General features: G+C 52.4%; 2 protein-coding genes across 2 annotated transcripts; one reads left to right on the top strand and one right to left on the bottom strand.

Moving 5' to 3' along the window:
- The first annotated feature begins 1,166 nt into the window (after positions 1-1,166).
- PROCR (protein C receptor) lies at positions 1,167-4,365 on the top strand. Its single transcript, XM_054206212.1, has 4 exons — positions 1,167-1,338; positions 1,454-1,690; positions 2,686-2,952; positions 3,032-4,365. The coding sequence occupies exons 1-4, from the start codon at positions 1,281-1,283 to the stop codon at positions 3,142-3,144; spliced, it is 675 nt and encodes a 224-aa protein (XP_054062187.1). The 5' UTR covers positions 1,167-1,280; the 3' UTR covers positions 3,145-4,365.
- A 5,549-nt stretch (positions 4,366-9,914) lies between these two features.
- DNAJB11 (DnaJ heat shock protein family (Hsp40) member B11) lies at positions 9,915-25,179 on the bottom strand. The gene is given in 11 exon segments (XM_054206572.1): positions 9,915-10,879; positions 15,539-15,698; positions 16,101-16,212; positions 16,779-16,836; positions 17,822-17,904; positions 18,451-18,593; positions 19,587-19,719; positions 20,849-20,946; positions 24,653-24,809; positions 25,029-25,101; positions 25,104-25,179. Coding segments are annotated over 11 exon segments (1,143 nt in total). The 5' UTR covers positions 25,165-25,179; the 3' UTR covers positions 9,915-10,814.
- Positions 25,180-25,273: the final 94 nt, after the last annotated feature.

The following is a 25,273-nucleotide window of genomic DNA, read 5'->3' as shown; positions in this document are numbered from 1 at the left end:
ATACCATCCTGTACTGTCCCACACTGCACCATACCATGCCATGCTGTCCCATACTGTCCCATTGCATGCCATACTGTCCCATACCATCCCGTAACGTTCCATACTGTCCCATACCACACCATACCATCCCATACCATGCCATGCTGCGTCATACCATGCCATACTGTCCCATACCGCGCCATACCATCCCATACCACCCCATACCACACCATACCATGCCAAACCGTCCCGTACTGTGCCGTACTGTGCTGCACCATGCCTTATTGTGCCATCCCATGCCATACCGTCCCGTACCACACCACGCTGTCCCATACTGCTCCCTACCATCCCATACTGTGCCATACCATGTCATACCATGCCATACTGTGCCGTACTGTGCCGTACCATGCCATGCCTTCCTGTACTGTCCCATCCTGTTCCATACCACTCCATACTTTGCCATACCACCCTATACTGTACCGTGGCAGGCAGTATGGTGTGGGTACATGCCACCCCAGGTGGCGCCACGCTGTGCCAGCTGGTCGAGCTGGATATTTTAATATAAATTTTATATTTTAATATAAATTTTACATTTTCTTCAATTTTAATCTAATTATTTCAGCTATAATTAAGGAAAGAACACACAGAGCGAGGCCAGCCAGAGGTTTCCCTGTCCCACCCCCTCCCCCCAGCCCATCGCGGGGGCTGCGAGGATGCCACATCCCGAGGGTCGCATCCCTACAGGGATGGGGGTCCCGTCGCTCCTGAGCTTGCCAGGACCACCGGCGCTGGGTGTCTGGGTGCAGTGTGGCGCTGCGAGGCCGCTCCCCTCCTTCCCTCCCTTCTCCTCCTGGAGCGGTCCCCCGCTGCTGTCCCCCCCGCTGGCCTCACCCTGGGGGAGCGGGGACGGGGCCTCATCCCAGCCAAGGGATGGGGAAACTGAGGCAGGCGCTGGCTGCTCCCTCCCCCGCCGGCTGGAGCTCTGCTGTACGGTCCCGCAGGTGCCGGGGTGAGCTCAAAGCCTCATCCCCCATCACCATCCCCAGGCGCTGCAAGGGCAAGGCCGGTCACCGCCAGCGTGTCCGGCAGGGAAGGGGTGCGGGTGGCTCAGGCTAAGGAAATGGGAGAGACCTGGCCAGACTCCCACTCTCCTCCTCCTGCAGCCCCACCTCCCCGCTCCCGCTTAACTCCCCGCCAGGCCAGCCGTGGGGCCACCATTCCTGTCCCCATCCCTGTCCCCACACTTAACTCCCTGCCAGGCAAGCCGTGGGGCCACCATCCCCTTCCCCATCCCTGTCCCGATGATGCTCCGGCTGCTGCTGCTCTGCGGAGCCCTGGGCTGCGGGGCAGACCAGGCGGGTAAGGCGAGGACACGGTGGCGGTGGGGTTGGAGAGACTCGGGGTTGGCGTGGGGGACACCCGCGGCTTACGGGAAGGGGACGGGGTGGTGAGTGATGTCCGGCGTCTCTTGCAGCCCCGCTCACCTTCACCATGCTGCAATGGACCCGCGTCTACAAAGGCAACTCTATCTTCTGGGGGAACGCCAGCCTGGACGGGCGGCTCAGCCACCTCCTGGAGGGGCTTAATGTCACCCAGGTGCTGCCGCTGGAGCCCCCGGAGACCTGGGCCAGGCGGCGGCAGGATGTGAACACCTACCTGCTCTACTTCAGGCAGCTGGTGCAGCTCTTCAGCAAGGAGAGGCCCATCAACTGTGAGTGGTACCCGGGGGGGAGACATGCGGACACATGGCCCGGTGGGGGGACGGGTCCTACTGGGGAAAGGGGAGCCCCCCCCCGGCACTGCCTGGGTAAGGGGATGGCTCCTTGGGGACAGCTGGGCAAAGGGACAGGGACACGGCCACATGCAAAACCTTGCGCTGGGAAAAAGGAGCCCTTCTGCGGAGCTGGGAATTTCTTACCCCGAGCCCGCCCCGGGAACAGGGTGATGCTCAAACCTCCAGAAAAGGGCTGGGGGCTGCAGCCCAGGGGGACGGTGAGGTGTAGGGACCCTGCCTGTGCCCTGCCTGCATCCCACCTGCATCTCATTCGCATCTTACCCGCATCTCATCCGCATCTCATCCGCATTCTGCCTGAACTCCCCCTGCACCCTGCCTGCACCCTGCCTGCACCCTGCCCACATCCCACCTGCAACTCACTTGCATCCCGCAGCCTTTCCGGGAGGCGTGGGACGCTGACGGCAGTGGTTTCATGCCCGCACTGCTCCGCCAGCCCCTGTTACCCCCAGTGCTCCTGTGCAGGGTGTGTTTTACCTTCATTTTCTTTGTTACCCCCAAACCAGTTTTGTCCCAGCTCTGCTTTTCTTTACCCGTCCCTCGGGGAGCACTTTCTCCCCTCGGGGTCTCGGCGGTGAGCCCCTCGTCTCCTCTCGCCCAGTGTCCCCACACTCTCTGTGCCGCATCCTTCCGTGAGAGCGATGAGTATCTCGCTCTGCGCCGAAAAACCTCCCGTCCCTATAAAACCGAAGCTGCGCTGTACACAGATAAGGAAGGGGAAAATAAGCGCAGCTGCCCGGCCCTCGGAAAAGCCGCGGCTGCAGTGGAACCGAGCGAAGGCAAAGCTGTGTGTGGGCTGGGCAGCGCAAGGCTGAGGCTTTGCAAACTCAGTGCACAGGTTGATGCTGGTGATGGCAACGGGCTGCTGCGGGTGGGAGCGTGCGGACCCTGACCCCCTCCCTGCGTCCCTGCAGACACCCAGAGCCTGTGCTGCCGCCTGGGCTGCCAGCTCTTCCCCAACGGCACAGCCCACAGCTTCTACGAGGTGACCCTCAACGGGACGGCTTTCCTCAGCTTCCACGTCCCCAATGCCACCTGGGAGCGGCGCTGGCCCGGCGGCGACGCTGTGGCTGCCTACGCTGAGGGGGAGCTGATGAAGTGGCCCAAGACCACCCAGGACCTCCAGCATTTCCTCAACACCACCTGCGTGGACATCCTGCGGGCTCAGAGCACCAGGACGGGTCCGTGCTGGGGCTGGGAGCCGGGGGGGATGGGACACAGTGGCATGGTCGTCACCTCCACCCCTCTCGCCTCTTGCAGGAAAACAGAGCAGCCGGTCGCACGCCCCGCTGGTGCTGGGCCTGATCCTGGGCACCGTCGCCTTGCTGGGCATGGCCGTGGGCATCTTCTTGTGCACAGGAGGGAGATGCTAGCGGAGCCGGCAGCCGTCCCACGTCACCTCGTGGAGGCCGGGGACGGACCCATCGTCACCCCGTGGAGGCCGGGGATGGACCCATCGTCACCCCGGGGAGGCAGGGACCCAGCCCATGCCCCGCAAGGGACAGACCTCCTCGGCGCCACAGGCTTTGCTCCCAAAGGACACCGCACCGGTGGCTTCCCTGCCCGGTCCCCGCTGGGTTGACCCCCCCAAGCAGCGGCACCCTGCCCTGGGGACGGTGCCCATGCCGGGCTGGCACGGAGCGCTGAGACTTAATGCTTGGCACAGACAGAAAAAAATGGGGAAGAAGGGTGGTGGTGGTGGGAATTGGCAGGAGAAAGAGCCAAGAAAGAGTTAAAAGGATGGCACTGAAACCCTGTTTTCTCCCTGTTGCAGTGGGGAGAAATGCCCGGAAGGGAGGATGTCACATCTTTGTGGCACCACTTGGAGATGGCCTGTAATAAAACCACCTGTCAGTTCTCCTACCCCGCTCGGATGCTCTAATTTCCCACCAGCAGCGCCCCTGTGGGGCTGCAGATCCACCGTGGGGCTGCAGATCCACCATGGGACTGCAGATCTACCATGGGGCTACAGATCCACCATGGGGCTGCAGATCTACCGTGGGGCTACAGATCTACCGTGGGGCTACAGATCCACCGTGGGGCTACAGATCCACCATGGGGGCAGGCACACGGGAGTGGGGCTTGTCGGCGTTGCCAGCCCTGTGTCGGACCCCCAGCCATGCACCGAGTTTGCAAGGCCTCCGGAGAGAGTCTGGGGAGGGGGTTTGCTCCTCCCAAGCTCATTTCAACCCACCGGCAGCTTTGGTTTGACTCAATTAAGTGATTTTTCCAATGAGCAAGTGGCGACCCTGCGTTTCTTTCTCATTTCCTCATCTCTGTATGAGCCCCCGATGTCGAGACAGCCGGACGGGGACAGTTTTTCTGAGCAGATCAAGGCGTTCACCCCTCTCCCGTAAGGATGTGCATCCCAGAGGGATACGGGAGCGTGGGGACGCCAGGCGCGGGGCAGGGCAGGCGAGAAACCGCTCCCCGAGGCCCAGCTGAGGAAAGGCAGAGCTGCGCTACCAGCACCACACACCAGCATTCATGGCTTTATTTTCCTTTTCTGTGACCTAGATCTCAGCCAAAAACTGCCCTTTGACAGTTTGGACTTTGTTTATATTAATAATAAACTCTTGGCTGCGTTTCCCTTTCGCTCATAGCAAGGTTTTGAGCCCAACACTCCCCTCGTGCTCGTCTGCGCTGCCCCGAGGGCAGGAAGGGCTGGGGGCGAGCCAGGAGCTGGCTTGGGCCACCGAAAGAGGGGGACAGCAGAGGAGCAAAGAGCTTTCCTGGATGAACTTCCAGCTCCTTCCTTTCTAAATACCCACCCCGGCGGCTCAAAGCCGGGGAAGATGGGAAAAGAGCTGCAGGAGAGAAAGGGGATGGGGAGATGACATAGGGGTTGTCCGCAAGGAGGGATGGAGGAGGAGGAGGTCTCCAAAGACCACATCTCATCACCCTGGCCGCCGGCCATCCCCTGAGCAGCCCCCGCCTCCCCCAGGCTCCTGGGGCAGGGGCCGGGGCGCTCCCCACCCTTCAGCGGTCTCCTCTGCGACAGGGAAATGGCAGCCAAGAGGCCGGAGGATCCAAAACAAAGGGGCTGAGGCACGTCAATGTCACGGCTCGGCCTCTGAAGAAGCGCCCTTGGCGGAGCCCTGACACGGGACTGAGCACTGCATGTCCCCGCCGCGGGCATCAGGGGACATGAGGCTGATGGTGAGGGTCAAACGCCGTAGGTTTGCTCCTCACGAAGGGTTTCTCCAGCTGGGAGAAACCGCTGTGTTCACGGCTCCGCTCTGGTTTTTGGAATTGGGGCATCCCTACGGCCCGCAGGCAGGGGCTGGTGTTCCACCATGGTCCCGAGACCCCGCGTGATTCTCATGCCAAATCCCCCCGCGGCGCCATGGGTCCCTGCTCCGGCTGGGAGAGGAGAGTGTGGATCCCACGGAAGAGCGATGTCCCAAGGCCTGGAAGGTGCTGGCGGACACGGGCCGGCAGCAGGGCCGGCACCCAGGAGAGACCCAGAAACTGGGGAGGTCTGGACCAACAGGGCTTGTTTTGCCTTTTTTTTTTCCTGAATAACATCATCTTTTGGACAGATGAGGAAGCCTCTGCTTTAAACAGCTCTGGAAAAGCCTTTTTCCTGCCCCCGGGTCCCCCATGCGTGTGGGTCGCAGCAGGAGAACGCTCCAGAACGGAGCCGATGTTGCTGCTGGCTTCTGGAGGGTCCGCCAGCCACCACAGGGGGACGGGGCAGCACCCAGATGCAGGGACCCCCCTCCCCCCAAAACTGCAGGATCCCAAAAAACCAGCCTCATCCCGAAGCGTGCCCATGGGCACTGCACCCAAAGGTGCCACCCCTCTGTCGCAGGGCCACCTCCCTGGTGGTGACCAGCACCTGATGTGGGCACGGTGGCCGAGAGCCGAGGGGTTATGGCAATAGCATCCACACCCTGCCCCAAAATTTCCTCATCCCCAAACCACCTCACAGCAGGGCCACCAACGCTTGTCCTGGAGCAGGAGGCTGGGGACAGGCGGCCCCAGCTGCGCCAGTCTGGGAGCTGGGCTCCCTCCCCACTGCCACCCCGACACGCATCATCTCCCCAGCAGCTGGCAGCCACATCCATGGCCGGTGCCTTCCCAAATCTGGCTCTTCTTCCGCCTTCCCTCACTGCTTGGGACAGGTGCCAACGCTTAACCCCGTATCCTGTCAACCGAGGGGTGGTTTTAATTTCCTCCTCGGGTTTTTTTTTGCTTTCTGCCAGAGGGTGAACAAACCCTGGGGGCTTTAACCATCCCCCCGCCACCGGCAGCATCTCCCCCAGAGCAAACCATCCCGGTTTTCCGCACCCATCGCCGCGTGAGGCTTCGCTTTCCCCCGCGTGGTTTCGATTGCTCAGCTCTGCTACCACGGGCTTGAGATAAGGGTCGAGATAAGATGCCCAGCCTTGAACGTTGTCCCAGTGAGCAAGAGGATGCCCAACAGCCGGGAAGCGCCTTTCCCCTTTGCCCACGGCCGGCAAAAAAAACCCACGCAGGGAGCCTCCCGAAAACGCAGTGAGGGGCTCCTGCGCCTGCTGGGGTGGGGACGGGCAAGGTGGCAGCTGGGAAAATCAGCTGGGCTGAGGGTATCGGCGTTTCTCCCGAAAATGGGGAGCACCAGATTTTAGCCTCTGGGGACAGGAAGAAGGGATTAGCCTGATAAACACCCCTCATGCACTCGGTGCCTGCGCTGGTGGCGTCATCGCTTTTCTGGACTAAACAAACCCTCTCCATCAGAATTCCCCGGCAGCCACCTTTGTCGCAGCCCCAGCTGTCCTCATTTCTGGCACGGCCAGTTTTCGAACATCCTTTGTAGCCCTGGGGGGCTGCACTGGGGCGAGGGGAGTCGCAGCCTGTGGGCAGCCCTCCCTTGAGCGAGGGACGCTTTTTTTGGGGGCGACGTCGTTTTGGGGGTGGAGGCCGGTGGGTATTTGCTTTCTCTCAGCCTCCTGCCCCCACCCAAGGGGCAGGTCCCTGGAAATGTTGAACGGCAGAGGAAAGGGCTGTGCTGGTGAGTCCTCGTAGGGCGTACGGGTGCCCGGGACCCACAGCTGCCCTCTTCCCTTTCCTCTCACCTCCCAGGTCAGCGTGCCTGACCCAGCCAGAGGAAACGGGAGGAGAAAGCTGGCCGCTGGCCACAGTCAACAGGGCGACGTGGCAGTGGGGATGAAGGGAGGCTGCCGGGCAGCAGGATGCCACCAGTCCCACCACACCTCCCACCCGGCCTGGCCGCTCCCGAGCCATCCCGTGTAAGATGCTCCAACCGCTGCTCATCAGCCCCATGAGACGGCAGCAGAGATGGGGGCTGCCATCGCAAATTCCAGCGAGGAATCATCGCACCACCTGCCCTTGCCAGCCAGAGGCAGGCCACCACGGCCTTCAGCCATTTGAGATGTCCCCGGGAACATCACAAATCCCTGTCTCCAGAGTAATTTTCTCCTGGCACCAGTCACTTCTCCCTTCCTATTTCCACAGAAAAGTTTAGATATAGATAAGTACTTTAAAATAACAAGCTCTTCGGAAAAAAAATCCCCAAGCATGCCTGTATTGCACTTGCAGAGGAGTTTCCATGGAAAAGAAACCACAGTTTGGGAACACTGTCAGCCCCTGCCTGGACTCGGGGAGGAGGCGATGCTCTGTGCCAGGGACCTTCCGTGGGGCTGAAGCCACCAGGAACAAGCCACCCGCTTGGGCCAGACTGCTCCCACGTAACCTGAAGCTCCCGTGCACAGCCCTCAAACTTCAATATCTGGTCTGGGATGGGCGACCCGGCTCTAGCTGCAGCAAGCCCAGGCTGCGGAGGGACAAGAGGTGCGGACGAGGCTGCCAGGGCACGATGCTTTTGGGAAAAGCAGATCTGAAGCCCGTTTTCACTCCCATTATCTACCCGCCATGGAGTCCTCACGCCACCTACGCCTCCACCACTCCTGGGGTGGGAGGCACTGAGCCACAGGGCGGTAACACCGCGCTGATGGAGGTGATGGCATCTTAAATGGAGCCTTTGGCAAGGCCCTGGAGGAACACACACAGCTCCTTGGAGGTGATCAAAACCACTCAGAGAGAAATCAGGATCCCATTTCAGCCAGGCAAGGACCGCGGGCTTGTTTAAACATCCCCCTTCTCAAAACAGCAAGAAATATAGTCAAGGACAAGGGTTTTGCCTCTATCTAGACCCTCAACAATCCTTGACTTGTGCAAGAGTTTAGGGTGAAAGGGGACCAAGAAATGAGGTATTTGGTTTTTTTTTCATTTGATCCAATTTGGGAACAAGGGTATTGCGTAGAAAGGGCTGGAAATGAAGACTCTGTGTGACAGGATTCCCAGCTCAGGGGTGGGCACCTTCAGGACCCTTGCTTGGTCCCAAACCAAGAAGCAGCAGCGATGTGAACGCCTAGGCCTCCTAAGAAGCATTTATATGAGATACAGGAGGCCACGCGCGGTACAACTCACTTGCACCAGTGACGTGTTGCTGGAAACAGGGGACACAGGATGTCACAGCCACCCAAGAGCTTCCATGTCCCCCTGGAGGACAAACACCTCCCCACGGCCCTAGAAGCAGCACACCTTTCCTCGGGTAAGCATACCAAAACCCATGGAAACGTTTGAACCAGACCCCGGCACACACTAGCACGCGCTCCTGCCTGTGGAGGAAGCATGGAAACGCTGGGAGCTTTGCCTGAAGGTGGGAAAGGTGGAGGGGCCCAGCTCCGCACACGCCCGCAGCAGCGGGGAGAGGAAGACGGAAGGAAGCAGGGCTGCGCAGTATGATTTGGGGCTTGCTTTTCTGTTTTAATTCTCACCCTGGTGAAAGCCGGGGCTTTGCAGCTAGTGTAGCTGTTCTACTGGCCTCTCAGAGGAGTCCAGGGCCACAATGAAAAGGGAAAAAAAACAACCCAAACCACAGGAAGGAAAAGAATTAGCGGGGAAAGGAAAAAGCAGCAGCAGGAATAAATACTCATGCCTGAAATAAATGCAGTGCCTGCTGCCAAGTGTGCAGGTAGGAAAGGTTACACCACCTTCTCCCGAGGAGAAGTCGAGACTTTGGTGTGAAGTCCCAGCTTTTTGGTTTTATTGCTACAGGCGAGCGCCGGCAGCGTGGTTTGTGCGCCAGGGGAATCGGAAGGCAGAAAGGCAACCATCAAACAGACCCTCGAGGGGCTGAGGGAACAGAAACCAGCCCCACGCACAGGGATAGCGGAAGGAGTTTCTTTGAAATCTGGGGTTTCTTCGAAATCTAAGCTAAGGGGGGGAAGTGGGGGCAGAGCTCCCTACAAACACCTGGAAAGAGCTGGTCATCGAGTGGGCAGACGCTCGGGCAGCAGCCTCACCCGGGATTAACGGCTTACACTTATGGATTTCGAGGAGGATGAACACTGAGACCAAGAGGTTGGCATCTTGGGTTTGTCTCGCCCCCCTCTCTCAGCTGTTCCCGAAGCCCCTGCGCCTTTGCTCTGCCAAAGCAAATGTACAAAGGATCCAACAGGAAACCTTCCCGGTGCTGCTGCTTCCGCTGCGTCAGCTCACGCTGGATCCGAAGGGTTGGGTGGGACATGGCCAGACCCAGGGCAGCAGCACATAAGGGCTGGCCCAGAGCTGCCCTCCACCTCTCCAGGCTCAGATCTGAGCTACTTAAAATAAAACAAACAAAAAAAAAACCAACTACCTTGAGGCTCCTGCTGCTGCTGCTCCCCAGCAAATATTTCCAGGTAGAGAAACCAGATGCCATCTGTTTCCCAGGCAGGGGACGAGCTGTGAGGATCCCACTTTATAGCCCCTAAGAGCCCAGAGGGAAGGAGCAGAATGTCCTACACGAACAACTGCCTCATTTCTCTTGTTGCCTACACCCCTGTCGCAGTGAAGCACGAGCCTGACACAGACACCTCTGAGAAACTCTTTAGCTGCTGCTCCTGAAGGACACGTGGAGATGAGAGTCCCTGACAGGGATGCTTAAAGCAGCAGGGTCTTCATGACAGAGCAGAGGCCCTCGGTTCAGCTGGAGCAGCTACAGAGCTTCTGCCAGTATTAGCAGCCGTGGTTTCACCCTTTCCAGCAGCTCACAGCTCGGATCACCGAAGGGACGGTTCCTTGTTCGTCCGACGACTTGCAGCCGTCCCAGGGTGAGGGCTGCTGAAATACAGAACCAGGGAGTTTTTTGCCATTCCAACTCAAACACCTTTATTTCTGTGCTGTTAGCGTCACCCGTCCTCACAGAGGACAGAGCGCAGGAGGTAAAGTGAACTTTTCCAGACAAGCTGTTGGTTACATTTGGGGACAACGAGGAAGAACCAAGGCCACGAGGAGCCATTCCCGTGATTTTCTAAAAAAATCCCACCGTGGAAGTCTGAGGAGTCTTTGCTAAGCTGTCGTGACTTCAAATTTAAAAATCAAACTTTAATTTTTGGGACACGAGGACTAGTTGGTAGTTAAGAGAGTCCACAGGAGCTTGAAGAGACTCTTTTCCACCGCTTTCCCAACCATCTGTGGGGCCTAACACAGCCCGCAAAGGCTCTCCTGCCAGTCCACTCCCAACAGCACCCAAACTCCTGCCCCAGGAACACAGACTCGGAAGCAACACCACACTCTGGACTCAGAGGAGAAGGGCGGGAAGGACTGGGATTAAAAAAAAAAATGACAACAAAACAACAGAAACTCGGAAGAGACTGACACAAAGGACATAAAAAGCAGGAGAAGCTGTGAAAATATGTTGAGATGGTGAAGAAAAGTCACATCAAAATGTATTTAAAAACCAGAAATTCCAATCTGTGTGGAATTTAAAACTCCTTTCCCCAATTTTTTTTTTTTTTTTTTTCTGCTCAAGGAGTCTCTTTGTTGTTCCAGGACGTGGAACATGATAGGCAGCACCAGGTATGTCCTGAAAAGGGTAGTATTTCCCCCAGCTCGTCTGAGCACTTCCACAATTTACAAAGAAAAAAAAAATAATTATATATACCTCAACAATTGCCCCACCCTCCCTCTTTGCCATTCTACAGTGGGCAGGAGAAAAGACTGCAAACAAATCGGACTTTGCATTTTCCGTTAAGTCCGATTTTTCCGCACATCAATATCCCTGCAAGCCATTGTACACCTTCTGCACCGATCCTTGTTTTAACAGCTGTTTGAGACCTGCAAGAGAAAGGGAAGCGTCACTGTGGGGCACAAACAGGAGGAGGACTCCGCGTTTTGATGTTCCCGCTGCATTTACACGTCTGGCTCGTAGGCCCCGTGGCACCAGCCTTTCAACGCTGAGCCCACGTATCTGAATAATATACGTGCTATAATCATAGGGTTGGAAGGGACCTCTGGAGATCATCTCCTCCAACCCCCTGCCAGAGCAGGGTCACCCAGAGCAGGCTGCACAGGAACGCGTCCAGGCGGGTTTGGAATGTCTCCAGAGACGGAGACTCCACCACCTCTCTGGGCAGCCTGTGCCAGGGCTCTGCCACCCTCACAAGAAAGAAGTTCCTCCTCACGTTTAGGTGGAACTTCCTATGGTCAAGTTTGTGCCCGTTACCCCTTGTCCTGTCCCTGGGCACCACTGAAAAGAGCCTGGCCCCATCCTCCTGACACCCACCCTTTAAGTATTTATAAGCACTGATAAGATCCCCCCTCAGTCGTCTTTTTTCCAGACTGAAGAGACCCAAATCCCTCAGCCTTTCTTCATAAGAAGGAAGTATTATACTGGTATAAATTATAGCAAATACTGGTACTCTAACAGCATCATTAAAAAAGAAAAAAAAAAAAAAAAGAGAGAGAGAGAAGGAAAAATCCCCCCAAACCCAGTGCTGCAACAGCTTTACTCCTACCCCTTCAGCATTCCCACAAGGAGAAGCAGGACCAAGGTTAGTGATGCCATAGCAGTGCTTTCAGGCACTCTCAGGAATGCACAAGGCCAGGGGATCCAGGGAGAAGATCCCTCCTCTGCTACAAACTCAAAGCCCAGAGCACCACCTTGAGACCCTCACAGGGATAAAGCTGTCTCCCAGAGCTGCTTTGCTATGGAAGTGCAGAACAATTTTATCATCTTAAGTAAAGCTGCATCAACAAACAGCTTTCTGAGTATTTTCAGAGTCTATCTCATTTCGCTCATCTCCCCAGGCTCCCTCTACAGGCCAAGACAAATCTGCTAGAAGATCGGGAAGGCTGCGTTTGAGTCCTTCTGGTTGTGCCAGCTACAGAAACCCACAGGAGTAATTAGAAAGCAGAGGTTTTCACACCGGTAAGCGGTGCCTGGGGACACTACTGTCCATTAGAAGTAGACCCTGAAGGCAAGTAAGAGAAGCAAACTTGTTATCTGCGGTCTTAAATATCCTACCGAAGGTCAGAAAATCTCGAGGTTTTTTGAAACGCACTGTTTCGAAAAGGAGTCTTAGGTGACTTTACAAATACCATTCATAAAAAAATTTCAAAGAATGACTGCTCTGAGGTCCTGGTGGTATCAAATTCTTGCCAGAGCAGAGCAAGAGAAGAGTGAGTCAGCCCTTAAAACCGTAATGGCTCATCTACTGGGGTCAGCACATTCAGGGAAAGACCGGCAGGTCTTCGCTCTACTTAAAGGGCAAGTCCGAACAAAGCAGAGGAAGCAGACTGGCAAGAATGGACGTGTCACACTGTTTTTCCAGAGATAATCGGAGGGGACTCCCTTTTTAAAGTCAGCCTGGTGACACACCGACAGGACTCCCAGTGCCCTGGCCATGGCAGCATCTCTGCTCTGACCAGCACCAGAAACCATTGAGCCTGAGCAGGGGCTGTCAGGACCCAAAACAGAGACCCAAGCCACAGGCAGCTTTCAAATAATAAAAAAGTTAAGCCAAACTGCTATAATTCTGCTGTTGGATGTCCCCAGGACAGCATCAGTCTTGCAACAAAGCACGAAGGCAGCTGCCTCTCACCAAAACATGACAGAAGATGGGATCGTGGTCCTGCCTGGCAGCAGCTTGCTCTGCTGCTCCACCGAAGCCAGAGTCACGGTGAAGGGGGGGCCGGACGCTTTCCGTCTTTGTACAAAAGGTCAGATTAGGCTGCCTAGAAAATCCTGCAGTAGCCGTTAGCTTCAAGTGAGGTACATAGGCAGGGAGAGGGAGGATCAGTAATTAAATCAGCCAATTTACTTGTACAGAAAAAAAAACCAAACCCCAAGTCCTTCTTCAGGACTAATCCAGCTAAAAGAGAGTATGTCTCCCTACAAACCTCGTCCCAGTTGCTTACCCTTCAATCACTCTGCCTACAAATACTCCTGTCCTTTAAGACAGGTGATTTGATGCGCAAGGGTCACTGTAGCTGTGATAAAATACTGGAAAACTGTCCTGGAAGAAATAATTGGAAGCAAGACAGCTCTCTGCCAGGCAAGAACTATCCATGCCTCTTGTTTGCTGCCCAGAGAATCCTGAACTTTTTCTACATTCAGAAACACCCTCAACAGCAGGGCAAAGCCAGCCCCGCTACAGGGGGCTTCCTGGCTGACGGGTAAGAGGATGTGCCTCCTGGATGTGTAGTTCTTCGAAAGGAAGGACATTGCTGGAGAAAGGTGTGCTCCAGTAACCCTGAAAAAAGCAGGATTAGCACCATTCCCATACCTCGTTTCCTGCTAGCTAGTACCAGGCAGCTGCCTGCTGGCCTGAAGGATACCCTCATTAGCACACAGGATATTTCAACACGTATCTGATGTTCAATCAGGAATTCCAGCCAGGAATCCTGACACTTGGTGCTGCTGCATCTCAGGCATTTTTTTTTTTTTATTTTTTTTTTAATGGAGCTGACTTCGAGATTTTTCTGACACCGCCAACAGGTGACAGGTTACAACAAAACCTGGGCGCTTTGCTGCCTGCCGTTGCTCTCTGAGCACTCCAGAGTTGAAGCATGGGATCCAAAGCTCCAAAAAAAACAACAAAAAAAAAAAAGAGACAATAAACAAGTGTCAGCAGAGATGTATGAAAGATATGTCAAAGAGAAAGTCACCTCTTATCAACGGGCAATAAATTCCCTGATGTCACGCTGGCAGGAAAGCAAGCATGTTATTTCTCTGACTCTAAAGCTTACACTGACCAGAGTGGTGCTCTTGGAGTCAGAGTACCTTCTGACTACCCCAGGAGCTGTACATATGGTTATGAGATAAGAAATTAGGACCGCCGCCAACAATAAGAAAAAAAAGGGATGTTTTGAATTCTGAAGCCTACAGTCTTCCTTTGAATGTGTACACTGAACTGCTGCCACACAAGATGAATAGACCTATTCCCTCAAAAACCTCATTGAATCACTGGATGTTTGGAGATGTTTGCACACAGAAATGCATCTGACCGTCCACCCAGTCACCTTCCCCTGGGAAGCATGGAACTGCTTTAGGAGGCAGTGAAACATCCAAAGGCCTCGTGCCTGAACACACTCGTGCCAGTACCATCACCTCTCTGTTCCCGGGATATCCGTAAAGATGCGCGAGCTATTTTAACAAACACACAGGCTTCTACCACTGCTCTTTGGACAGTCCCTTCACAAACTGCCAAGAGCAACAGCTGGAAAAGCCTCACGTCTGTTCGAGAGGTGTCGCCTTATGAAGCTTCAAGAGCGGCAGCAGAGCCTGGAATGAGACTTACCACTGATGTAGACACTGTGCTCCACAGCTCTCACTGGGCTCACAATGCACTTGCAATAAACAGGAAAGCAAAGGGGTCAAAACACAACCCAGGTTCACCCAAAGCACAGCCCTTGCAGCCCAAACAGCTGCAGGAAGAGGCACAGAAGATCAGTCAGCCCTGGAGCTGCAGCCACCAGCTGGGCTCCAAGTGGTAGCCAGCACAGCGTCATCAACGCAGCAGTAAGTGCTGCAGGGCTGGGAAAAGCCCACCCAGGGCTTGGCTTCCCTCTACAAGCTTGAGGAGTCCAGGAAAGCTGCGCGTTTGCCCCATTCTACCAGGAGAGCTGCCAGAATGCACCAAAAGGACCCCTTCAGAAGAAGGAAGTATGATAGCCCGACAAGCAGGAAGAAGTTCTGGGGATGGGAATTTTCTAAAGAGCTCCACTGGTACGTGCCAGGAACTTCTTTGCCCTGTAACAGAGGACCCTTGACGCCTACGCTGATGCCTTGCGCAGAGCAGCAGAACCTACCCCAGAGGCTGCTGAAGCAAAGAGGAATTTCCAGTTAGAAGTATAGTATTTGCTCTGCTGTCAATTTTAGGATTTCTATATGGTTTATCAAGCTTCCATTTAAGCACTGAAGCTGAAAAGCAGATCTCTCCTACCAGACGTCTGCATTGCACCCTTCTTCCCTATACAGTCACAAAGCACTTGGGGTGGAAGGAGATGTAGAGAGGAACAATCCTTCTCCTGATGCTTCATGAGACTCTTTACCCCTTGACAGTAGGGGCATTTTCATAAGTCTTGCCTCCAAGAAAGAGGAAACAGGGGCTGGAAAACGGCTTGTGATTCCATTCCAGCGAAGGCAAAGCAGACAGAGGCTAAGCCCGGTAAATCTTTCAGCTCAGACAGATGGCCAGCTACGAAACAAAGCACCCGCAAACTTGCCAAGTGCTACATCCCAGCAGTGGCACATCCCAACCTAATCTGGTTCCCTACAGCTGCAGCAGCCAACCTTGCTTGCTTCAAAGGGAAATGGAAGTTAATCACAGGGCATCGGCCAACTGTGTTATGTTGTACACAACATAGGGGCACAGGGAAAAGAGACCCCCTCCTGACCGCTACGGGCCACTGGTGTGGTTGTGCCAAGTTCTTATCAGCTTTGGTGAGAGGTCTGTGCAGCCTCTGCCATGACAAGAGCTTTAAAACACGCACCTTCCCGCTGTTCGTTTGTCAGTTGCTCTTTGGGGAACTCCACATCAAATGTTATTATTAGTGAGCCTTTGATATTATTGTTATCAAAATTTGGAAGACCTTCTCCTTTCTTCCACAGTTTGGCCCCGGGTTTTGTAATTTTATCCCGAGCAACATGAACCTAGAGACAAGATAAATTTCAGAGTGTTATTAGTGTTCTCTGTATATGCACCAATACCCTTTCCGACCCACTGAAAAGCTTCCAACTGATATTGATCCCTTGCTAAAGTCAGTGATATTCAAGGGGTCCAAGCAGCACTACTGCCAGGACACACACCAGAACCACCACCACCCAAGACAGCACACGCCGTAACTGCTGTGACAGCCTGGAACCCAGACCCACGCTGTGCACGCCTTGTACAGACCCTGTTTTGGCCACAGGAATTAATCTGGAAGCCTCCAGCAGAGGGGGTGCCGTATACAACCAGCAGCTGCACAGAGTCTGAGCAAGCTAACCCTCAGCACAGGAGACTTACAGTTAAATTTTGTTTACACGCAGCAAGAAAGCAAACTGTTGCCTCACCTTGTGCCCATCCAAGTGAGCAATATCCATTTCAAAGCCTGTAAGTGCCTCGACCAGCGAGATTGTCACATTTGTATACAAGTCATCTCCTCTTCTTTCAAAGACTGGGTGCCTGCAGAAATAAGAGACATGGGAACTTTTCTCCTTCCCCACAGCAGAAATAGGTTCCTTAGCTTCTTCCTCTTTGTTTTCGAGCTTGGAGAAGTCACAAATCAGAGAGGAAGTGAAGAATGAATGAAATTTAGCTTCGTTTTCCTGTGCGAGATATGTACTGCTAATAACCTTTCTATTTCTAGGGCAATGAGTGGTGAGGCGTGTCAAGAAGTTGTGACTCATGCAACGATTTTCTTAGTAGTGCATTTCCTTACAATAGGGAGATAGTATGCGTATGGAAAAAAGGAGATATTTCATGTGATTCACACAGGAGCTACTAAAGCATGCCAGAATTCAAGCCAAACAAAATAAAAGCGGAATTATCACAGCATCTTAACAGTGGTGAATCCAGTTACTCTAGCATCATCATGGTTGAACATCCTACACAGCCCGATCCCTGGCTGCACCAACTCTGCTGAAGGGTAAGCTACACGCTAGCCGAGCTGGCAACACTGGCCAGGAAGCTGCCTGCAAGCTTTTTTTAGATGAACCAGAAAGAGCGGTCTAACTAGGCCAGTTACTTACTTAAGAACTTTTATTCGGAAGCGCAAATCACCTGGCTCCCCATCCACGTGGGGTTCACCTGTGAAAAAGACAGAAAAGCTCTGTTTAAAAGAGCTAGTTAACAACAACTGAAGAAACAAGCAGCATATTAAACAATAGAGATTCGCAGCTCACATGTTAAAGGAAAAAAAAACCCAAACAACTAGTTGATCTTTACATGTCTAAAAACCCTGCTTAAACATATCATAGAATCACAGAATGGTTTGGGTTGGAAGGGACCTTAAATATGATCTAGTTCCAACCCCGTGCCCTGGGCAGGGACACCTCCCACCAGCCCAGGCTGCTCCCAGCCCCGTCCAACCTGGCCTTGAACCCCTCCAGGGATGGGGCAGCCACAGCTTCTCTGGGCAGCCTGGGCCAGCGTCCCACCACCCTCACAGCCAAGAATTGCTTCCTCACATCTCATCTAAATCTCCCCTCTTCCAGTTTGAAACCGTTACCCCTCACCCTATCACTACACTCCCTGATAAAGAGTCCCTCTCCCCAGCTTTCCTGTGGGCCCTCTTTAGGTACTGGAAGGCTGCTATACGGTCTCCTCGGAGCCTTCTATTCTCCAGGCTGAACAACCCCAAAGAACAACTGCACTGGCTGGGAACATCTGTTATTAAAGAGCTTAGGACTTTCTGATTGTTGCCTCAATGAGTTCCTACCTCTCCGCTGTTCTGAAAGACTTGCCTGCATGCTAATGAGGTATCTCCTTGGGCAGAGGGGATTCCCTCACGTACTCAAGCCTGGAACAGATGCTCCTACTCAAAAGTTATCTGAAATATCAGATTTAGAGCTGTTTTTTGTGCATGCCCCCAGTACCAGCAAAGGGAGCAGGAACTCGAGAGCGTTATCCAGACTTAGCAAAGAGCAGGCTCCTGGATTTTAGCAGCATGCAGGGGACACAGCACTTAAAACCACACGTGCTGCGCAGTTACCAAAGCAGGGCCTGGACACTTTCAGCATGAGGAAGAAAAGGAGCAAGTCAACCAAAGCTGAGCAGCAGGGCATATACGTACCTTCACCAATGAAGGGATACTCCATACCATCCCTCACGCCTGGCTCTATCTCCACTTCTAGTGTTCGCTCCTCGTTCACAAGCCTGCAAAGGGGAAAAGCAAGCAAGCGCTAAGTTTTCAACAGTAGGTGGTAGCACCTACTTCTATTAATGGGGTAACGAGAAGACCCCCACAAGTTTACACATACTCTCTCCTTGCTCACGTCTAAAACTGGAGGACGAGTGCTGCCACTCATCTAGTAGAGAAGGCAAAGTTAAAGCTCCTAAAATTCACAGTCAGCATCTGGATGTGCAACTACACCACAGTATTCTATGTCCAACTCTTCCCAGCTGGAAACCGTGGGCTTCCCTGACTTTGGTTATTCAGATTTAGCTGTGGAAGTTCCATTTCGAATGAGTATGACCGATTATTCAAGGAATAAGAGGCTGAAAGAGCAAACTGGGGAGCCCTACATCTAATAGAGCTGGTCATCTCTAGTGCAAGAATAAAGACTGGCTCCTTGAAGTGAGAAACCTGTGTTAAATTTTTCCAAATTCCCCAGGTCTTGCTGGTAGTACAGGCCCTTTTCTCCATCTAGTGGCAGGTTTTGAATAAACATCCATAATAGCAGCAAAGAGCTTAAAACTCACTTGACGTTGGGACATTCATCACAAACAACCTCTTGAGTCATCTGGAAACGTCCAGGCCCCAACTGGGTGGTCCTCATCTCCTGCCGGCAATTGCATTTCCGTTTGCCAGGTGCCTGTCTTGCCACTGGCTTGTTCCTGACAACCTGCATGAGAGAGGAAGAGGGTGACACCAGCACACAGGCCAGCACTCCTGGGTCTCCACGAGGGTCTGGATTTCTAAAACAGCCTGAACATAGTTTGGGTTTTTCTTTTTAATGCACTCTCTGCTGCCTCCACAGTAGCTCCACATGGTCTTGGCAAAAGACGCCTGATAAGTTTTCACCTTACACCTCTCGCTGACCAAACATTAAACATCAAAATATCAGAAAAAAACCCCATCTGACACCACTATTACCCATTTTCTTTCTTCTTCTGGCACACCTTTCTAAATAGGAAAGGTAAACACCAGGATGAAACACCTGACACCTTTGGTTACAACAGCTTCCTCATTCCACACAACGGACAAAATTATTTGGAGTTCCCCATTTACCCAGACACTCACAACACAAACTCAATCACCGCAAAATTCTAACATGCAGAATTACCAGGGACTGTCAGCACCAGAAATGTAGGTTGCTTAAAAAAAACAAACAACAAAACAATAATAAAAAAAAAATTAAAAGGCCACCATACATCTGCCAAGTATGTAATCAGAAGTTTGCAGTGACATGTTTGGCTGTATAAAGAGGCTATGAAAAATCCTCAACACTGTTTTGCAAGAATTGCAAAATGAATTTGAGGCTTTTGAATGGGCCCTCAAATATCACTAAATTCTAGAGAGACCACTTACGCCTTTTCCATCTGGGCTACTGCAATAGAAAAGCTACAGCTACTCACTGACAGCCAATATCCACAAGAAGCACCCCCTTATACAGAAATTGCCAGATAGCAAAGATGAATAAATGTATTGTTTCTTCAGTTAACTACAAGCAAATAGCATCACAACATCCCCCACTGTCAGTGCCAGACACTGAGCAAACGAGCATCTGTTTTAGTTCTATTCTTTGGGAGAAGATATCATTCTGAGCAGCGATCACACCAGGGTTCTCAAACCTGAGAAGACCTGGAGAGACCGACAGGCAAGCAGTCAAACTTACTTCTACAAAGTTTCCTGAATACACCTCTTCCAGCGTAACCTCCAGGTCCACGATGATGTCACTTCCTCGGGGAATGTTCCTGTCTTGTTGGCGAGGGTTACCTCCAAACATGAATCCGAAGTCCCCAAAGAAGCTGGAGTAAAGCACATCAATCAGTTCAGGAAGGAATTCTGATCGAACGAGGCTTTGATGAAGAGAGCCACTCAAGGCAACACCAACGTGCGGCTTGGCAAATGCTTCTAGCCCCCTAGAGAGCAGCCTCCTCACAGTACAAGAGCACCATAGTAAATCCAGATACCTCTTTTTTGCTCCTCCAGGACACAAGCTACCGCCTTCAAACAAAGCGGTCACTTTGGAAGAGTCTTCTGTACTAAAGAAAACAAGTTTTGGAGCAGGAGTTGAATGCCAACACCTCAAAATCTGACCACTGCCTAAGGGAAGTCCTCTCCATACTGCGCTGCTGCTCAGCTACCATCACCACAAGGTGCAATCTCTGAGCAGTGCTTCATCTCTGGCACTGCAAGTCAGTGCCAGCAAGTTGGTTTTCAGTAGTTCGAGAACAAGAGGGATGAGGAAAAAAAATCAACTTCCTCGCAAGTCTGCATATTTTTCCTCAAAACAGACCAGCAGATGGTTTGAGTTCTCACCCAAAAGTATTACATGAGATGAGCAACTTCAGGAATAGTTTTAGTAAATATGTGCATAGCAAAGCAAAGGGGGCTTAAACAAAGAGAAAATCAGGTTCTGCCTGAGCAATGTGCAGGTGCCTTCAGATTTTAATGATCCAAATTCTACAGTTGCTCTGAAATGCAGTGTAAGTCACTACAGCATTACTTAGCAAAAGAAAAAGTGACCCCGAAAGCACACACGTGATCTGTGCCAACAGGTTAAATATCAATCACGTACCAGATAACACAAGAAAGTTCCTATGTGTTTAACGCAGCTGCAGCACCTTACAAACCACCCACACTTGGCCACGCAGCTTGCCAAGTGTGCAAGAGCTGCCCACGTGGGAAGACACCACTGGGTGCTACTCACTGCTCTTGAAGGGAGGACTGATACAAGACAGACAACCGAAAGCTGCACGTGGGATACCCACTCTAAATTTATTTCTTCAAATTTTCAATTGTTGCTTCAGATCAGTGCTTCCTGCCTGGGTAAGAGACCTTAACATAGGATTTGCCCACGTCAAACACGTGCATGAACACCACTAAATTAGAGCTCCAACTACAGAATAGCCTCAAATTGCAAAATCTCCTTACTGTGAGAAGATGTCTCCATGGGAGCTCTGGTGCCCATCCTTCAATCCCTCCTCACCGTACGCATCGTATTGCTTCCTCTTCTCCTCATCCGACAGCACCTGGCAAAGGGATGCGAGCAGACAAGACGTTCACCCCCATCTGAACCGGGTTATTTAAACACAGCTCTGAGAGGAAGCTCACCAGTACTCCTTACTGGGGGACAAGCAGCAGTGCTTTACATTACAAAAGCACCGGCTAGAACTTGCTGGCTGCATCGGACTAGAAAAGTTAAACATTTATCAGTTAACCTCATGAAAAGAAAAGCTTATTAAAACAGCAGAAGCAACATGGAAAATATAAACCATACTGAGTTTAACTTAAGGATTAAAAAAGAATCCGAAGGAATAACTGAAATCAGTTCCTACAAAGCAGGACACACTGAAAAGTCACAGAGTACCATCCCTGTTTCCCAGTTTGGTCTTCAAGCACACAAAATGCCTATTTCTCCAGCTACTGTTTCGTAACAATTAGCAATGATGGCAACTTTGCCTAACAAGCTGAAACCTGCCAAATACGGTCACACCGCACCAGTTTGAACGCTGGCCCTCATTCCTAAAGGCAGCAAAAGTTAGAAGTAACTTTGGCGCTGAGGCAGAATAACACATCCCAACACACATGACTTTCAAAACTGCGAAGCTCCAATTTTAGTTCCTAAATATTGATCTTTGCTCTTTCGTCCCCCAGAGATCCAGAAGTTTCCAGTCACATTTAGTCTTCCCTCCCCTGTTGATCCTATTTGGGAAGGTTAAAATGGCCTCGTTAGCTTTCAGAAGGCTAGAGAGGAGTGGAAACAGGTGGAGAAGGAATTAAACAGGTGGAGAAGCTGGCTAAACCATGAAAACCAGCCTGAAATTGTAACCAATGATAAAGGCTAGCAACCAGGAAAAAACCCCAACAGTGATTTTACTAGCTTCACCTAGTAGGCAAGAGTTTAATTCTCCCTTTGTCACTCCAGATTTTGCATTAAACTACACATTTCCTAAAGCTGGGATAAGCTTTCTGTTCTGTGATGTGCTAGAGTCAGAGCAAAATTCTTCTGGTAGAGCACTGCGCAGTACTGACGATACCACAAGCAATAAGAAAGTAATTAAGAACACAAAATATTTGCCTTTCCATTCACTTTCCTTCTTTTCTGCAGGCTGCTGGAAAACAACTGCCAGAAAACAATTTCAAGTACTGCGAAGAGAGTTCTTGTTTGTTAGGTTGCCCTGAAAGCAAAGCAACTGCTGTGGGTAAGCTTGGAAAAAAAACCCCATGGAAACTCCGCCCCCAAACCATCCAGAGACTAATGACTACCATTGAGGAGTCTCAGTTCCTCACACGGGATCGCTTTCATTTCTAATTGAAACAACCCTGTTCAGACCACACAGCTGCAGGGTGAAAAATCACTTAGGCTGTCAAAATGAAGGAGACCAAGTAGTTTAATTAACCTACTTTCCCCACAATATTTTTTTGGGAAGACTCTGCTATAGAGAGTCAACTAGCCAAACCCCGAGCAGCGGTGCTACTAACAAAGGCTCTTGCTTTGTGGCGAAAAGCATCCTGGTTTAGGTTACAAGGGAAACATAACTCTAGCTCCCTTTCGCCCTAAACAATCAAATCCACACACTGCACCCCGTAGCTAGTTTAGCAGAAGGATTTTCAAGCTGTACTGGCTAAACAAAGAGACAGAGACCTTGCAGGACATCAAAATGCTACTTCTTCCAAACCTATTTTAAAAACCGTGTCCATCAATACGGGATTTCAATATTCTGACGCATCTCTCTTCAGCAACAAGCACCTGAACGAAGACTTTGAAGGGAGGGTTTCCAAGTTTAATTTTCACCGGTACCCACCGAGAGCTCATTGCATGTATACTGTCTGTGTTAGCACTGGAACTTCACACTTGATGTTGAACAACTCGGACGCTGTTGTGCTTCAATACTACTCTGGTTAGGAGGAGGCAGACCCAGCCACTCCTCACAAAAGCTAATATTCAGCTACTCCTGCCACCACATCCCCTGCTGATTTGGTTTTACAACCATTTTCTCCCCAACGTTTTTAATAGAAAAAGTACACTCAAGTGTTACTATGGTAAAGACTTAAATAAGCTGGGACTCGGGGAAGAAGTAGAGAAACGCTTCCCATGCATAAAGTACTGTAAAATGTCACAAGATCCCAACTCACACAAACAACAAACAGCTTCAGAGTAAACCTTCATTTTATATTTGCGTATCTAAAGAGCAGAGGAGCATCAGGGATGGAAACGGGAGCCACAGCTGCAAGCTGGGCAGCACCACTGGACTGCAGTGGGAACCCAAACCCTTTCCTTCTGAAGCTTGACGACTCGGAAGACACAAACCTCCCACCCAAACAACCCACCGGTGCAGGCAAGCTCCTGGTGAAACCGCTACTACGAATTCTGGCTGGTCAACACCATCTTTCTTGGGGGCCCCCTGCTTCTCAGGGGATGGCAGGAGCAGATGGAAACCCACAGTGACAGAAGGGAGACAAAAAGGACAGAGAACGTGGAAGAAACACATCCTATCACCCTGCCTAAACTGTGTTAACATTTGCGTAGGTGACAGAGAAAGCAGGCTTTGACTTAAAACATTTGGCTAATAAAATAATCTGTACGTGATTTATATAATGCAGTCTGCTACTAGTGTCAGGTATCATTTGTATGCTACTATATTATCATGGAAACAACACAAATCCTCATGCACGTGTGACCCACCATTATTTTTCCCCACCTTAATGTCTTCTAAAAGACAAGCCAACCACCTTTTACCTCCTGTCAGCTCGGACTTCCTCACAGCCAGGCCCTGTACATACACACGCTTGTTCCTGTGCCAACACTTATAACTGATACAACCCTATTTCTTCCTCAAAGAACTATTAATAAACACCAGATAACGTGAACTTGCTGCCTTCACTTTCTCCTGGCTAAGTGAGCCAGGAAGATCTTTTATTATCCCCTGACAGAAGGAGCTCTCTAATCAACCCGGCATCCTTTCTACCTTTGGTTTTTATGCAGTAGAATGTCTGAAATTCAATATAGCAAAGGGGGAAGATGGATTGCACTGTGTCCTATAGAAGGGCGGGCCTTTACATTCCCTAGAAGGCATCCTTTCTTGTTCCCCTGAGTGTTACAAGATGATGCCTACAGGCCTGGAGAAGAGAAGGCTCCGGGGAGAACTTAGAGCCGCTTCCAGTCCCTAAAGGGGCTCCAGGAGAGCTGGGGAAGGACTCTGGGTCAGGGAGGGGAGCCATGGGACGAGGGGGAACGGTTTTAAACTGAAAGAGGGGAGATTGAGATGAGATTTGAAGAAGAAATTCTTTGCTGTGAGGGTGGTGGGACGCTGGCCCAGGTTGCCCAGAGAAGCTGTGGCTGCCCCATGCCTGGAGGGGTTCAAGGCCAGGTTGGACGGGGCTTGGAGCAGCCTGGTCTGGTGGGAGGTGTCCCTGTCCAGGGGATCTCTAAGATGATCTTTAAGGTCCCTTCCAACTCTAACCATTCCATGATTCTAAGCCTCACGAGACTACTTGTTGGCCAAATTCAGCTTCGTGCTCCCAGCATGTTTTACCATGAACTCTCTCCACTCTTCACAGTCTGTGACTGGCTGGGAGGACTAAGGGTTCTCCAAGCTCCCTACAACAGGGCACACACCTTCACCCCTCTCCTTCCCCAGCAGCTACACCAGACCTCATACACCCTGTCCTACACCTCGGGGTCAGCAGCGCCCACAGACAGGCTCGGGGCAGTGGAGGAACCCCCAGCCTCACCTCATAGGCAGCCCCCAAGTCCTGGAACTTCTCCTGCGCCTTGGGGTCGTCGGGATTCCTGTCGGGATGGAGCTGCAGCGCCAGTTTCCGGTAGGCCTTCTTGATGTCCTTGATGGAGGCGCCGCGGGACACCCCCAGGATCTTGTAGAAGTCCCTCCTGCCGGTGGGGGGGCGGGTAGGGAAGAGGGAGAGAGAGAGGTGGGGGGAAGCCTCGTCAGCGCCGAGCCCGAGGTGGTGAGGGGGCAGGCCCGGCACTGAGGCGGTGAAGGGGATGCAGGGCCGGTGTGTGTGGGAGGTAGGCCCGGTCCGGTGTGTGTGGGGGGGTGCAGGCCCGGCCCCATTTGTGTGGGGGTGCAGGCCCTAACGGGGCACTTACCCGGCGGCGGCCTCCCCGCAGAGGCAGAGCAGCAGAAGGCAGAGGCGGCCGAGCCAGCCAGGGGCCATGGCGGGGGGGCGGCGGTCTCCGGGAGGGTCCGCAGCGCCGCAGCCGCCCGCCCCGGCCCGGCCACCATTAGATGGTGTAAGTGGAGGAGCCCGGCGATGGGAGCGCCGGCCAATAGGAGCGCGGCGCAGCCCCGCGCGCCGCCCGCTGACAGCCTATCGGCTGCGCACACTTCACCG

Source organism: Rissa tridactyla, chromosome 6 (assembly GCF_028500815.1).
Source record: "Rissa tridactyla isolate bRisTri1 chromosome 6, bRisTri1.patW.cur.20221130, whole genome shotgun sequence".
In the NCBI taxonomy this organism is placed as follows: Eukaryota; Metazoa; Chordata; class Aves; order Charadriiformes; family Laridae; genus Rissa; species Rissa tridactyla.
This window is presented reverse-complemented; position numbering and strand designations above follow the sequence as displayed.